At 30.7% G+C, this 16,261-nt stretch overlaps 1 protein-coding gene and 1 long non-coding RNA gene across 5 annotated transcripts; one reads left to right on the top strand and one right to left on the bottom strand.

The window, feature by feature from the left end:
* On the top strand, positions 4,887–7,284 carry LOC109336359. Of its 4 annotated transcripts, none has more exons than XR_002106343.1 (4): positions 4,887–6,241; positions 6,326–6,399; positions 6,533–6,578; positions 7,074–7,284. XR_002106343.1 is itself a non-coding variant. In XM_019572919.1 (4 exons), exons 1-3 carry the CDS (start codon positions 5,102–5,104, stop codon positions 6,386–6,388), a joined length of 351 nt encoding a protein of 116 aa, XP_019428464.1. In that variant the 5' UTR covers positions 4,887–5,101; the 3' UTR covers positions 6,389–6,399; positions 7,074–7,271. The 4 variants fall into 4 exon arrangements, 2 of the variants coding, with proteins under 2 accessions (XP_019428464.1, XP_019428455.1); XR_002106344.1 differs by having other exon boundaries at positions 6,326–6,403; XM_019572919.1 differs by lacking the exon at positions 6,533–6,578 and having other exon boundaries at positions 4,887–5,110; positions 5,963–6,241; positions 7,074–7,271.
* On the bottom strand, positions 8,834–10,881 carry LOC109329028. The gene is made up of 5 exons (XR_002105506.1): positions 10,623–10,881; positions 10,278–10,330; positions 10,124–10,201; positions 9,505–9,555; positions 8,834–8,924 (listed from the first exon to the last, which is right to left on the bottom strand). It is a non-coding gene; the product is annotated as an uncharacterized LOC109329028 (long non-coding RNA).

Here is a 16,261-nt window from a genome sequence, read left to right as displayed (position 1 = left end):
GGTTCAATTGTTATTGTATTCATTTGCTTAGTTAGTATGTCATTAGTTACAACAGTAGAGATTATTCTCAATAATAGTTTTTACATATACATATTTTTAAGAATCTAAGTTTTTTTTGTACTATCAAATAATATCTCTTCACTTTATGGTAAAGAATTAATTTATTTCAGAATTCGTGATTATTTTTCCTAACAAATGTCGCTCATTAGAATTGAATCATTGCCATTTTGGTTGTCCTGTAAATCTAGTGAGACCTTATACCGCTGAACCAACGCCTTTTGTGACCTCTTATTGAGTAACTCAAGTACATTTAATTGATAAAGGATATAAAACTTTATTTGATGATAAGATTCCTAATTCTCTTTGATGAGAACCTTCCTCCTAATTGGATTGACTAAGTGATATTGTATTGAAAGATTTTTTGCATGATAATTGAATGAGACATAAGCACCATGTTCAACGTCACAAAAGATATGATTTTTTTGGCAAGCCAAACCCAACGCCATAGTGAAGTCACAATCAGATAGTGATGGTAATAAATAAGTTGTTTCATTTGGTATAGACTTCAATTTTTGTACCCAATAGTGTTCACAAAGTTAGCCGCCACATAGTTACCATTTGTGGACGAAAATGTAACTTGGAAAAAGGGTTGAAAAGCAATGAAATTTCTCAGGTTAATAATGGTATGGTCACTACGGTGGTGGGAACCCCAATAAAATGAGTTCAACTCCTCTCCAGTTGTACTGGAGAAACCAGTACTATAATATGTGGTTGAGAATTTTTTAAAAAATTTTTATTTATTTTTAATAGAAAATAACATGTAATCATAGTCGTTAAAAAAAAAATTTGGCCACATGTCATCATCCTATCCAGTACTGGAGAGGATCCATTATCCAATATAAAATATATGCTTATATATCTAACTTTCTGAATTGTGTCGTAATACCAAGGCCTTTTTCTGTAATTTCCAATGTCGTGTCCATTTTTACGAAACTTTTAATTCAAATTGTATGATATCATTTCCAAGATCAGCCTCCAACGATTTTTGAAAAGTTGGCATAAAAATATTAATATTCCGTCAAACCCAATCTTGCAAAGCAAAGAAGGCCAGAAAAAAGGTATAAAGGATTTTAATATTTTTATTTATAAAATCTTGCACAATTAGATATTATTGTTGGGTCCGGTCATGGGACTCCAATATATCTATTCACACTGTATTTTTTTTATTTTGGATTTTCCAAAATCACCTTTATTTAAACTTCTTAAAATCATTTATTTTATAAATATTAAATTGTTTATTTACTCATTGAATAAGAATTTTGTGCAAACGGCTCATATTGAAGTGGAGCTCACATTTTCTCCACAAAACAAGAATACAAGTTATAAGCTTGAATATAGAGAAAAGTTCACAAAACTCCCTTAAATTTATGTGTTTTCAAGTATACACTGTAAACTATTTTTCTTCCTAATTACTCCTTAAACTTTGACTATTAATGAAATTAATCCTTACATAAATATAATTTTAAATTATTAACAATGAAATTGAAATTAACACTAGAATATTAGATGGTGTAAGGTTGACTATTGTGAATTTACTTGACATTAGTTTCCACGTCTAAACTTTTTCAACTGAAGGCAAATGAAATAAATTGTATAACTATAAACATAATCGACTTATAAAAATACTAATAATTTCTATCTATGTCACGAAGATGACTTGAGTGGGAGTTACTCTTAGTTCTTAAATAAATTGATTAACAAATTTAATTCTTTTTATCATGGATTATGGAAGAACATTGGGCAGATAAAGAATTTTATGTTAAGATTTCAAGCAGAGTTTAATTTATGTCATACATTTATAATTATTTTAATGATTTTTTTGTTCGTTTCAGACTTTAGTAAAGAATAAGAAATGGTGAATTCTATTTTTCTTCTCAACTAAAAGTAATTGAATTATTTATCTCCTATTAGCCAATAGTCATTCAATGTAGTTGCTGGACATGTAAGAAAAGAAGAGGACATGTAAGAAAAGAAGAGAAACTAAAGTCATTTAAATTCATAGTAGTCAACCTTACTCTATCTAATGTGTTAATTTTAATTTCATTATTAATAATTTAAAATTGTATGGATGTAGGTGTCAATTTCATCAATAGTTAAAGTTTAAGGAGTAATTTGTAGACCACTCTAATAGCTCATGTAGACAATAACTCTCTAATGATGTTGTGCTTACGACGTATTTGTCGTTTCTTACTGTTATAAAAGTGGTTCTCAATTTTTGCAATAGTCGCGGTACTACCACTATGGACCAATACAACTCGTATCGATTTTTCCTACAGAAGAATCTCTGCAAGAAAGCTTCTTACCTAACTTGCTTCAGTAGTTGTTACTAGTATTATCATCTCAACTTCCATAGTTGATTGAGTTAAAATAGTTTATTTCTTGTTAGACTCTAGATATTCCATCTCATCATTTATGGCTTCTTGCCACAAATCAGCATCCAAAGAAGTCAAAACTTCTTGGATGTGGCTAATTCCATACTTTCAAACAGTTCTTGCTCTCTTACTTCTATTAGGTTTTATTTTCAACCTTTTATTTCTATCACTATTTCTAATCAAATGTATGCCACTTGTTCAAATGCCCCAAATATTCCTCAATTTAAAAAGGAATTTCTTTTCATTGAAGTCAGCATCGTTAAACTCAATGATCATTTTAGTGTTAAGGTCATAAAACATGTATGTCTTGCAGTTTACAGCATACCCAACGAATACACATTCATAAGCTCTGTGAGTTTAACTCTCTAAGGGCATACCATTAGAAATGATTTCATGAGCAATTCTATGTATCTCATTGGACTAAGACTCTACTGATTTCTCATGAGTCATATGATATATGATGTAAGGACTAACAACATACTTTTTAGTCTCAACTTCATGAGTATCATATTTCTTTTCGAGTGCATACCAAATTAATTTGGCAGACTTGTATGGACTGTAGTAATCATAGAGATCATCACACAACTCATTCAGAATGAAATTTTTACACAAGTAATTATTTATATTCCAGAGAGCTATTCCAATAGCTAGTTTATTTTTTTTCTCTTTTTTCAGATTTTTCCGGCAACATTGTGATATTAGTTTTCAGAACTTAGGCCAACTTCTCTCATAGTGAGAAAAAAATTCATTTTATGTTACCACCGTTTGAAATTTGTTTCGTCAAATTGAAATGATTTGTTCATGTCAAAGTTGTTTGGTCTAGTAATATTATCTACGAATGTCATTGCAATAGAAACGTCTTAAAATTGTTGTTATTGTAGCTTGAAAAAATTCTAAATGGCATAAAATAATACTTATTGGTTGAGTCACGACCAGGTCGCTCTCTTTAAGACGTTTCGTGGCACTGCCCAAAATGTGCAAGCAGACTATCAATCACGCATTCTTAGGATAAATATAATGTGTATTTAATTAATTAATGATCAATAAATGAAACTATAGATAATCATGGAATGGAAAAATATGAATCATTTTGCTCTCCCATATAGCTAATGCAATAATGAAAAATTATTATGCATATTTAATTTAATGCGTTGAGCAAGAATGAATATTAATGCACGAGAGAGAAAGTGACTTGATGTGTGTATGGGGTTGTGCATACATAGCCTAAAAATGAAGGGGTGTGTGATACAATATGTGAGTGTGCATGATAAGGTAAATGAATGGTGCAAGATGTGTGGTGGAATGATACCGTGTGACAACCTATAAATTTTAGAGGTGTACATATTTTGACGGGAAAAAATGAATTGATTGTGATATATGTGCAAGAGGAATAGTGTTGGGACCTTTTTTTATATAGTTAATAGATTTTAGACAATAACTCGATTCGAAAATTCTCTATTTTTATTAGTTTTTCCTTTTGGCTTGTTTTTGCTAGCAGTTGACTCATACATATCCTGACAATATAAGTAGTATTCTATAATTTGCTTCCAATAAGAATAGTTGTCAACTATCAACTTAAAAACGTCTTCAACAAATGAGACTTTTTTTAATGCCTCCTTCCATAATTAATTCCATAGGCTAAGCTCCACATATGAACTTGGAAACTATGATACCATTATTGGAAAATTTAGAACTAATTTTCCTCATTTGCGTGATGCAAAATGAGCACTTTTGGAGGTGGCAAATGGATAAATAAGATATAGAAAAGTAGAAAAATAACAAAAAGAATTTTAATTTGGAAAAACTTTCCGAAGTTGAGAAGTAAACAATCACAAAATCTAGTTCATAAATGTCTCTATTATATAAAGTAGAATTACAATATTTACATCCCTTACTCTATTAAGATAACATTTAATGTCGCACAAGAAGGTTAAATATAGAGCCTCTCACTGGGAATATTAGTTTATACTATGGTGGATGTAAACTCTCTTAGTTATTCTTTAGAGAATAAAATATGTGCTACTTAATCATTTTCTATAAATATATTTGTAAATTCTAAAAAAATAGTATATGTGTCATAATTATATTGACACGAGGAGACAACTTATCTCTTGGTGTAAAGAAATATTTTATTCTCTATTCTTTATATTGCTCATTATACTTTTTTGTTCATCTCTTCCTCAAAAGTTCCCTTTATAAAATGAAAGGGAGAACTTCATCACAAAGACATAATGGAAGATTAACTACACCAAATTTTGTAATTTGTGAAGGTTTTTGTGAAGATATTATTTAAACCTCCCCAAATAAATCAGGTGAGACAGACTAGATAATTAACTAGATATATAGTAGAGATTTTTATTTAATTTATCGAGGTTTTTAACCACTATGTGTTTTCAATTTTCATATAAAATGACTAATAGAAATGAACCCCTAAAATTGTCTTTCAATACAGAACATAATTCCCAAACCTTTCATCTCATCTTTATCTCTTTCACTTCCTTCAAAGTTCAAACTCAACCTCCCTCTCCTCGACACTGATCTTCTACTTTGGCGCCACCTTCTACCACGACTACTTTCTCGGTTCCGCTCAAGTCCAAGCTGGATCTCAACCAATCGTTAGGGTTTCTTCTTTTTCCCAATCGTTAGGGTAGGGTTTCCTCTTCTTCTCAATGCACAAGGTAGGGTCTTCTTCCTTCTTTCAGCGGAATTCGACTTTGATTCCGATTCTGAATTTGACGATGGTTTCGAAACAGTATACTCACTTGGCAGTTTTTCAATTCTTAGTTTTTTTTAGAACTGTAGAGTGAACTGTTTGAGATTGAATTTGATAATTTTTATTTGTAATAGACTATTTTGTTGCTAATGCAAACTCATTTGTATGCTTAAGGGGGGGTTGCAGGTTCATCACCTACTTTTCTTTCTCACAGTGATTACTATTTACGCATAATCCGTGTGAAACAAGCCGTGAATGATTGCTCAAGTGGATCTTATATTTGTATATTTTACCATCCCTGCTAGTACTATAAGTAGGAGGTATATTGTTAGTGTTGGAATTAGCTTTTAGGAGAAACACTAACAATAATGCTTTATTGAATTAGCTTTTAGGCGTTGACTTTGTGGAAACAACTTTGGAACCGTAGGTTTGTTACATGTCAAAAATTTTAATAGATATATTTGATAGAAAATGAAATTTTATCAGAGAGAAAAGAAAGAATTTTTAACTAAGGGGTGATATGATATCAGTCCAAAGCTGAGTAAGTAAAAGGAAACAAAGAATGAAAGAAATTAAGTAGTTCCATATAAGACAATAAAAAGTTATAAAATTTTAAGGTTAACTTCATGAGTTAGTGCTATAGGATGGAGCATAAGCTTACTATATGGGAAACAAAGATAGGTGATTGTTGAAACTCATTTATACTCTTCTTTCAGGTAACTTTGTCTTTTAACTGTATTAATGAAATTGTCATATTTAGCTAATTGCTTTAATTCAATATATTTGGCTTTGTTTATTTCATTTTGTAATAATGCAGAACACTAATGGTGAAGATATCAGTATAGAGTTAGCTAGCCCATCTCTGCAGCCATTTACCAACTGTAGTGATGTAAATTCCACCGTTGATGCCTACATCTCAAGCCTAAGAGAACTGCAACATGATGGTGTCTTGATGGTTGGAATTGGCTTAGAGAGTCACTTCACAGTACCAAACATTTCCCTTGTAAGAACTATCCTAGACAAGTTTGCAACACTTGACCTTCCCATTTGGCTAACTGAGGTTGCCATTAGCAAAACACTTGATAAAGATGCACAGGTGAGCAACTTTAGCTTTAGGTGAAATGATATATTGATTACCAATTTCTTAAATGAGTTCCTTTGCTCCATTTTCTGTGCATAGGCTATTTTGTTGAGAGGAATTGGTGGTCAGAGAATGGAGGAGGACCTTCAAATTTCTAGATAGTTTGTTGTTTAGTGAGTATGTGATATTGTTGTTACATTATGAATCTATGTATCCTGCTTCTGTTTTGCTTAATATAATAATAATAATAATAATAAACAAACTAAATAGGGATGTACTCATATTTTGTTATTTGTCTCCATGTAGACCTTTGCCTTGGTGGCTTTGTATTACATTTTGCTCGTGAGCTTGGGTATGCTCAGTATAACTTACTTTATATTATTACTTAACTATTTATTAGATGTTTTTGTCATTTTTGTAATTCTAGCCTTTGATTTTTTCTTTTTTACTTAGCTAGGTTCTTTATTTGATGATAATCCCCAAATTTTCTTTAGTTTTAGAACAGCTTTGAAGCATTATAGGAACTGTTTCCCATTTACATGATTTTTTCAGTTTCTCTCTGTCTTCAAGTCTTATTGTTGTTTGGGATTATTATTGTTTGGCATATTATTGGGACTGCTAAGGTATATGTGGGGTATAATAGTGCTTGCATAAGCACACCTCAAATACTTTGAAAATTAATTGTCTATACTAGTCTGGATTATATTATCTAGTTATAAAATCTCAATGTTATTTTGTCTACATGTTGTTGTTAATTGTACATGCTTAATTAGTGTATATAATAATGCAGTAATTATCAATGCTTTTTGTATTGTTTCAACTAAATGTTTTTAATTTATTATTTTAGGCAAATGATGATGGAAATATGTCTGATACACCTTTGAGTATAAGAGGATCATCTGGAGTCAACAACATTTATGATATTTGTTATATATTTTGTTTTTAAAGTGTCATATGAAACTACTTTTAGTTTTTTGAGATTTTATGGTGTATTTAGATTTATAACCAATGATGAATTATAACTCTTTCAACTTTTACGGTTTATTTGTAATGAAATTTCATTATTGCTAAGAACATTTGTATTTAGTATTGTATATTTAAATAATAATTACAGATTAATAAGATTAAAGTTTTAAAATTATGCAATTAAATTGAGGTTGAAATCCTCTAGAAACATATAATAGTTACTCCATGTGTTATTTCAAGTAGATGATGTTAAAAATCTCCATAATTAAAATTCTCAAATAGTGGAGGTTTAAAGCCTCCATGGTAAACATTACAAAGCCTCCTCAAATAGTGGAAGTTAAAAATCTCCATGAATAGTGGAGGTTAAAAACCTCCACAAATAAACCGTTACAAATGTGTAGATACTAGAGGTTTTCTAAAACCTCTGTTACATGCTTCTAGAAGTCATAACTATGGAGGTTTTTGAAACCTCCCCTACTTATATCATGGAGGTTAAAAACCTCCGCTAATCGCATAAAAAACATTCGCAAAATTCTAATGATTATATGCTCTTATTCAATTGATGAATACCATTTTCAATGCGTATGTTATTCCATCAATTAAAAAGGATCTCCAATTGTATATTTATTCAATTATTACTTATTCTTGAATTAATAGAAATCCAAGTTATATTATTTACTCCTATCAAAACTGATAAAAATATGAAAGGTCTTGTTTATAGAAAAAGTTAAATATTTCACTAATATATATTTATATATATGTATAATAACAATTTTTATTTTATTTTTGAATATTTTTTTTAATAATCTAACCTAAAATGCATAATAATGGCTGAATGTTACCATAGAAATCAGATTGATAAGATTCTATTTTTACTTTCCAACTAGCAAGTTATTCACACACGAAAATATTCTATTTTATTCCTGTATTCACACACGAAAATATTCACTACAACATTTTTCACTTGGGACAACGGCTAAAAATCGTTGTCAAATGTATAAAAAACGTTCTCTTTGTCATAGACAACAGTTTTGTAACTATGATAGTCTAAGGCGTTGCCTTTTATTTAGGCCACAGTTTTTTGACTTTTGGCAACACTTGTTTAAAACTGCTGTCAAATATTTAAGATAGGCAACGTTAAAAACCATTGCTTATAAGAAAAGATGAAAACTGTGGCATTTATCCATATAGGTAACAACATAAAAACCGTTGTCTTTTGTCATTTAAAATAGGAAACGGTCCTTTTTCATTGTTAGCACCAACGGTTAAAAACCGTTGCCTATAATAATAATAATTATGATTATTATTATTATTATTATTATTACTTGTGTTTTTTGAACCTGAATGAGAATAAAGCTACAACAAACATTCATGAGACCAATTTAGTGACAAAAACAATAATACTACATATTGTTTTTACAATATTAAATAAGTTTATACAATTGTGTACAAGATCATATTAAAACAAAATTTATGTGATCAAATAACTATGCTCATCTCTAATGGTTGTTTGTGTGTATCTAATAAAATAATGCCAAAATAGGCATCTTGACCCAATATTTTTTACAATCCAATATTTGACCCTTCTATGCAAAAACTTGTTTTTTTCCTTCTTTATCAACTTGATATTCTCCACGTATGTTCTTCATATTCACTAGTTGGTTGGTCTTCATGACGTTCAATATTGCACTTTAGGCAAGCCATGTTCCTTGAATAATTGTAGAAATCACATCTAAGTAACAAATGAAGTAGGGAACCGTTAGTGTATAATGACTACATAAGATGTCAATATAAAGATCACAAGAAGCAGCAATATTGAACACTTAAATAGCACAATGCACAAGTGTTTTTCATTTAATAAACGCTTCTTTATTATCTTCATTCAAAAACCTATGTGCCTTGATCCTGCACAGCCACGCCAATGCACTCAAATCATAATTAAATACAAGCTACATATATGTATGTGTTGAAGAAGAAATTCACCAAGATAGGCAATGTCGAGATATTTTAGCTTCATAATATTATGTATTGCTATATTACAGGTTTACTAATTGCACTACAAACATGCCTACACTTTTCTTCTCTATTTAAAAGGAGCTCTCTGTACAATACCAATCATAGAATAGGACAAATAAATAATTTTCTTAGCAGTCAATTTTATCACCACCTAAAACTGCTAATAGTTTATATAATTAGATAATCCATATCACTTTATTGGCTACAACACCTAGTATTAAACCAATTCAGCAAGAACAAATATTTAATTTTGCAAGACTCGACTATGGGACAGAGCAAAAGAATTACCATCTTACCTTATATATAAAGCCATCCATTCCAAAATGAAAGAACAAAGTAGCACTAAACTGCACATAATCAGAAATGTGCTGATAGCTTTATACATGGCATACAAAAAGCATAATTACCTGTGAGAAAGTAGCTATACACTAGAACATATTCCCTTACTAACTACTATTTCTCAAGTGTATGTAACATTTAGGTGAGGCAGAAATTAAAATACACATTAATCAAAAGAAATCATAGCATTACTATTAAGTCCAAGGTATTGACAATATTTTGGAGTCAATTATAGCACCAGATCAATAAGTATTGATTTTCAAGTCTTCATCTTTAATTAAACATGAACCTACATTAGGGGCATGTGCATGGCATAGTAAGACACCTGCAAGAGAAGAAAGGTAGGAACTAGGAACACATCACATTGCATCAGATGGAATATAAAAGGTATTAATCAAGGTTTCAAAGTTCCACCAATGAAACTAACATAACCAAAGGGTAAGAGAAGGAGGCATTTTCATTATTCATTATATTGGAGGAACTACAAGTAGAAAGCATTGATAATATTTTTGGATACAGTAAGAACTCAAGTTACGTGTCACATGGCATTGATTCATGAGAATAATTACTAATTACCACATCAACCTAAGGGAGGATTGCAATAGAAACAACACTGGTAGGAGTGTGCCCCAACTTTTCTGTTGCAGGAACTCGCTGTTAAAAAGGAAAGTCAGTAATTGCTAAAAGTAGATGTGGTCATACATTTTATGTGAGGAGTGAAAGCTAAAACCTGTACTCTATGAATTCCACTCTCAAATTTAAGTTTCCAAAAAACACCAAATCCTGCAATGGTTGCACTAGAATATCAATCAGGGAAGAAAAAAATAAAAAAAAATGATTGTTATTGTAGAGTTATATTTACAATAGTCACCTCTTTGGAGATGATAGGACTACATCCTATATGTGAACAAAAGATGAGTTATTTTTTGATATCTCAAACCTAATTCTCTACATCAATGAGAATATAGGTTTGAATCCTTATATAATATGTTTCTCTCTTTCACCTAATAATTTCAAAAGAATAGGAAGACAAAATTGTATGAATCAAATCAATGCTTAAGAACAAAAGGTGAACCTTTCTCTAGGTGGCGTCATCATCTTCTTTGCAGGTGAAGGTGTTGTTCAATTCCAAATAACTGTCGAAGCTTCCTAATCTCTGTTTCTTTCACAGTTGCCGAAGCTTATTCAAACCATGTGTCCCCAAACGGACTTCGACGGCTTCTTCCTGAGCTTGAAGAGGCGGGGTTTTGTTCGAAGAGGAAAGTGAGAGTTGAGTGTTTCGTGTGGCTCTAGTTGAGAGGGTTTCGTGTGGCTCTAATGGAGTGTTTGTGAATTGTAAGGGTTTTGAGTAAGGTAGATAGACAGATTAATTTAGAACAAAATAATAAAATACTCATAGTAATAGTAATAGAGAACAGTTTTTTTATAATAGATAAGGTAACACTTAAGTCTGTGTGGTCAGAATGATTTTTATATAACTCATTCGATAATGCTTAAAAAATTATTGTCAAAATAATAGAGAATGGTTTTTGTATAACTGATCTAAAATATTTTAAGACTACGATTCTATAAATGTAGTACATTAAGACGATGCTATTAAAAGTCATGGTTTAATGTACTATAAGACAACGGTTTTAGAACCGTAGAGAACAAAAGCGTTGCCGTAGGTCAAAAATGTAGTAGTGATTTTTTGTCACGTAATTAAAAATATACATTACATGTACATTCACATGGTTAAGATACACATGTTACTCGTGCATTCACATGATTAAGAACACACATGTGACCAGTGTATTAGTATGGTTAAAAGCACATATGTTACATGCACATTCGCATTGCTAAGAAAATACATATTACTAGTGCATTCGTATAGTAAAAATACACATGTTAATCGTACATTTCTATTATTAAGAATATACGTGTTACTAGTGTATTTGCCTGCTCAAACACATAAGGAAAACAAATGACAATTTTGAATTTGAATTTTCTAATGAAAATAGGAAACTGAAACATGATGACATGTGATTTTTTTAAAAATAAATACTTTAAAATTTGTAGAAAATGAAATGATTTTTCAATTTCGAATTTGATTTTTTTAAAAATATATGGAAATCAAATGCGATATTATATATGAGTCTTTTATATTAAAAAAATATTTTAAAGTTATTAAAAACTTCAATTTTGAATTTGATTTGTTATATATGAGTTTTCTGGTTGCGCCATATAGATCGTTTCTTTAATGTCACCATATAGAAACACAGTCTTAATATCCATATGATATAGCTCTAAATTAAAATGAGCTACTAGTGCCAATATTATTCTAAAAGAATCCTTCGAAGATATTGGAGATAATATTTCTTTATAATCAATGTCTTCTTTCTAAGTGAAGCCTTTAGCAACTAGACGCGCTTTATATTTGTCAATATTATCCTTCGAATCCCTCTTGGTTTTAAATATCCATTTGCAACCAATAGGTTTCACACCTTCAAATAATTCGACAAGATCCCAAACGTCATTATCATGCATAGACTTCATCTAATCCTTCATGGCATCAATCCAATTTTGAGAGTTAGAACTTTTCATGGCTCGACAGGAGTTCAATGGATCATCTTCTGTTAACCTAATGCCATCCTCATGCTCTTGAAGAAATACAATATAATCATAAGGAATTGCACTTCTCCTCTCTCTAACGGGTCTCCTTAATGACACTTCTACTTCTTGAGGTTGTTGAATGTGTTCTATAGGTAATTGAGGGAGAACTTCACTGTTGTCTTGCTTTGGAATATTGTCAGGGATAAGATTCTGAATATTATCTTCTATTACCGAATTTATTCCTTGAATGGTAATAGGCACAATAACTATTTCAACATTAGTGACAAGTTCTTCCTCAAAGACAACATTCCTTATGTTATCTTCCTTCCCAAAATCAACTTCCTCAAAAAGTCTTGCATTTCCCGTCTCAAAAAAAGAGTCTTGAAGTGAGATCTTATAATTTATAGCCCTGAGAGCATCCAACATAGCCAACAAAGTAGCAACTAACTGTTCATGAGTCAAGTTCTCTTTCATGCAACCTTTAAGGTTGCGCCTCAGCTGGACAACCCCAAATGTGCAAGTGTTTTAAGTTTGGTCTTTTATTACTTCAAAGGTCGTATGAGGGGTTGTTAACTGTTTTATTTGACACCATATTAAGGATTTAAACTGCGGTCTTTAAAGCTCTCTCACAAAGAGACTCTGGCAAGGAAGAATGACTAGTATTACTTTTCACTATATCATTAAGAGTTCAGTTTAATCGCTCAACAATGTCCCTCATGCTAGGTTTGCCTAGCGTAGTGTATTGCAGAACAATTTCACATTCTCTGAGGAAAAACACAAATAGTCGTTTCACAACATCCTTATTGTTCTTTCTTTTCTTATTCTGAGAGGACATAATCAAATGAGCACTTTCAATGTTATATTTCTGTTGTCTATCTTTCTCTTGCACACATTGAGATATAAACTCATTGTGAGATCATTTGTCCTTCTGAGTGTTATAACTCACTTTGAATGGCCCAAAGTGTGTAGGAAGCGAGAGCAAAACCAAGTGCACGAGCAAGTCATCACCAAGCTCTTACTTAAGTGACTTGAGTTTTGATACGAGATTAGACATCTCCATAATGTACTCTTTTATAATCATTTTGCCTTTATACTTCATGGAGATGAGTTTAGCCAAAAAGCTACCCGTTTCCGCCTTTTCATTTTTTGGCAAAGTATGGTTCTATTTCTTCAAGAAACTTCCTTGCACTATGACCCTCAGAAATAGAGTCCCGAAACGCTTATAGAATGGAGAGTTTCATGATCATTAGACACATTCGATTAGAGTGTTCTAGTTTCTCAATTTTAATCTCATCGAGGATTTCTAGAGTAGAAATGGATTTCTTCACCTGAAGTGTCAGATCTAAATTGATACAACCGAGAATAATTTCTACGACTTCCTTATAGACCTTAAAGTTTGTCTCATCCAGCAATGAGATGTTCTTAATTTGAGCAGAAATATTTGCAACACTAGTAAAAGAACAAAACAAATTGTAATCATTCTTGCAATTAAACTAACATTCAACTATAATACTTAAATTCAAATGACAATGGGGCACAACATGAGTTACCTAGCACAACATTAATATTCAGTCTTTGGACAAAAATATTAACTTGAAAGTGGTACACCCAATGTAGTAGTCAAACATTGATAATCAGTTCTGTAAAACAATAAGCCTTTTTTTGGACTGACTTACTATTCACGTGGAAAGCTATATGATTATCACATATTTATTGCTACAAGTACGTTTATAATTGGGCCAAATAGTAATCTTCCTTTTGGCCGATCACTATGCGCATAAAATGCAAACATACAATTGGCTTGATATTTCATATCAATCGCTAATAATACTCTTGTTTATAATGGTCAAACATTGATCATAATGCATGTCAAATAATAAATCATTCTTTGGACTGATTTATCATTCACATGTGCAACCTTATAATAATCACATGTTGACCATCACATGTTTGTATATAATCCGGCCAAATAATAATCTTCTTTTAGGACGATTAATACTCACATGAATACATACATATACACACTAGCATTTAACATTTATTATGAACAATTCACAGAAAAGGTGTCACTTTGGCGACTTCTTGTTTAATAGGTTCACTTAAAATGTCAAACAATTTTATTTTCCAAAAGAAAAATTATTTGGTTGAGTTTGATTCAACATAAACTTAATCCAAAACATATATTATTTATATCCACATATAAATACATATATCCATTATAATCTATTGGTAGCATTGCGTCATTCTCACCATAAGGATTGCATTTCGAATTCTAGTAATGATCCTTTTGAATTTTCCAAACAGAAACAATACTTTAACAATAACAACCCCTTAATAATACAATCAACAACCACCCAATGCAACAAACCATAAGTATTATAACTATTTAAACAAACAAGTCAAGTAATATATACAAAACAATACATGTTCACATAATAGACTCATCACAAGATACCTAGCACAACATCAATTTTTAGTCTTTGGACAGAGAAATCAATTTATAAGTGGTACTCTCAGCGTATTGATCAAATATTAACAATTAGTCTGTCAAACAATAGTCTTTCTTTGGACCGACTATTATTCACATAAAAAAAACTTTATAATTGTTACTTATTTATCATCACATGTATGTTATTAATTGGCCAAAATTTGTCTTCATTTGGACCGAACACAATTCGCATAAATAATTTCATACTCATCTGTGTAATCTTAATCAATTTCCACAATAGAGGTTACTTTAACAACATATTGCATCAATTAATTCAAAAATAATTACAAGACAAAAAGAAAACAATATAAGTCCATCATAAAAAAATTATGATCTTGGAATTAAAAAAACCTTGAGATTTGATATATTTTATGATTAACAAATCTAATCCATAATATAATTCCAAATCAAAAAAGATATATTATATATATATATATATATATATATATATATATATATATATATATATATGCATAAAAATGGATGCAATCTTAATCAAATACAACGTAGATCCAGATTGAAAATCATAAAAAATATATGCAAATCCTTATTGAAATTCCAAATCGAATATAATCATGAATATCCTTAAAACATATATGTAATACTATATATATGCATTCACACATTAACATAGTACATGTATTATATACATACATACATACACACACGCAGTGTTGTTGAAACCGGACCGGACCGGACGGTCCGACCGGTCTGACCGCTGACCGGACTTGAAAACGGCTCTGGTTTGCCGTCTTAACCGAATGAGAGTTGGACCGCTTTGAACCGGAAAAAATCCGGTCCGACCATGTTAAACCCGGTTAAACCGGATTAACCCGGGAAGTAAACCGGACGGCTCACTTAAAAATAAAAAAAAATGGGACAATGTTCTAATATTTTGTTTTACTACGGTCCAAAAAAAAGATAAAGAGGTATTATTTCATATAATTATACATAATTATTAATTATATAAAGTTTTACATTTATATATAACTATATATTTATAAATAAAAATTATTAATTACGTATGAAATCACCCGGTCAGACCGGACAGTTTAACCGTTTAAACCGGTTAAACCTAATACGGGACCTCTGCCGGTTTGACGTCCGGCTCGGGTTTCACAACACTGCACACACGTGTATATATATATATATATTAATTTTAATTAGTAATTCCAAACATCACAACAACCTCAAGCTAGAAACAATTACATATGTATATATGTATATTTTAATTCACAATATATATACAAGGCCGTGAATTCCATATTGTATATGTATAAAAGAAAAACATGACTTAACTCATATATACCTTGTACCTTTACTTCAGCAAATTAAAAAATTGTAAAGTGATAAAAGTCAATGTCTTATAGTAAGGCATTAGTGCACATATAATAAACATATTGCATAATAGAGTCATAAAAGTTAATGCAATGTTCATGCACAGATCTGAATATATACTTTAACATATCTTGCAAGGATTCATAATACAAATTACTCATAATTCAAATAAGCGAAAGCCGATAAAATTTATCCTCATTATTCACAAATACCCTACTTTCATAATCAATAGCGGAAGCATAACAATCCTCAAATTTAAAAATTAAGGTTCATAAAAAATTAGGGAAAACAACTTT

This window comes from Lupinus angustifolius, chromosome LG02 (assembly GCF_001865875.1).
Source record: "Lupinus angustifolius cultivar Tanjil chromosome LG02, LupAngTanjil_v1.0, whole genome shotgun sequence".
In the NCBI taxonomy this organism is placed as follows: domain Eukaryota; kingdom Viridiplantae; phylum Streptophyta; class Magnoliopsida; order Fabales; family Fabaceae; genus Lupinus; species Lupinus angustifolius.
This window is presented reverse-complemented; position numbering and strand designations above follow the sequence as displayed.

Coding starts and splice junctions, on each gene's coding strand:
- LOC109336359 (XM_019572910.1), top strand. Junction 6,242..7,073: donor CACTTGATAAAGATGCACAG/GTGAGCAACTTT, acceptor TTATTATTTTAG/GCAAATGATGATGGAAATAT.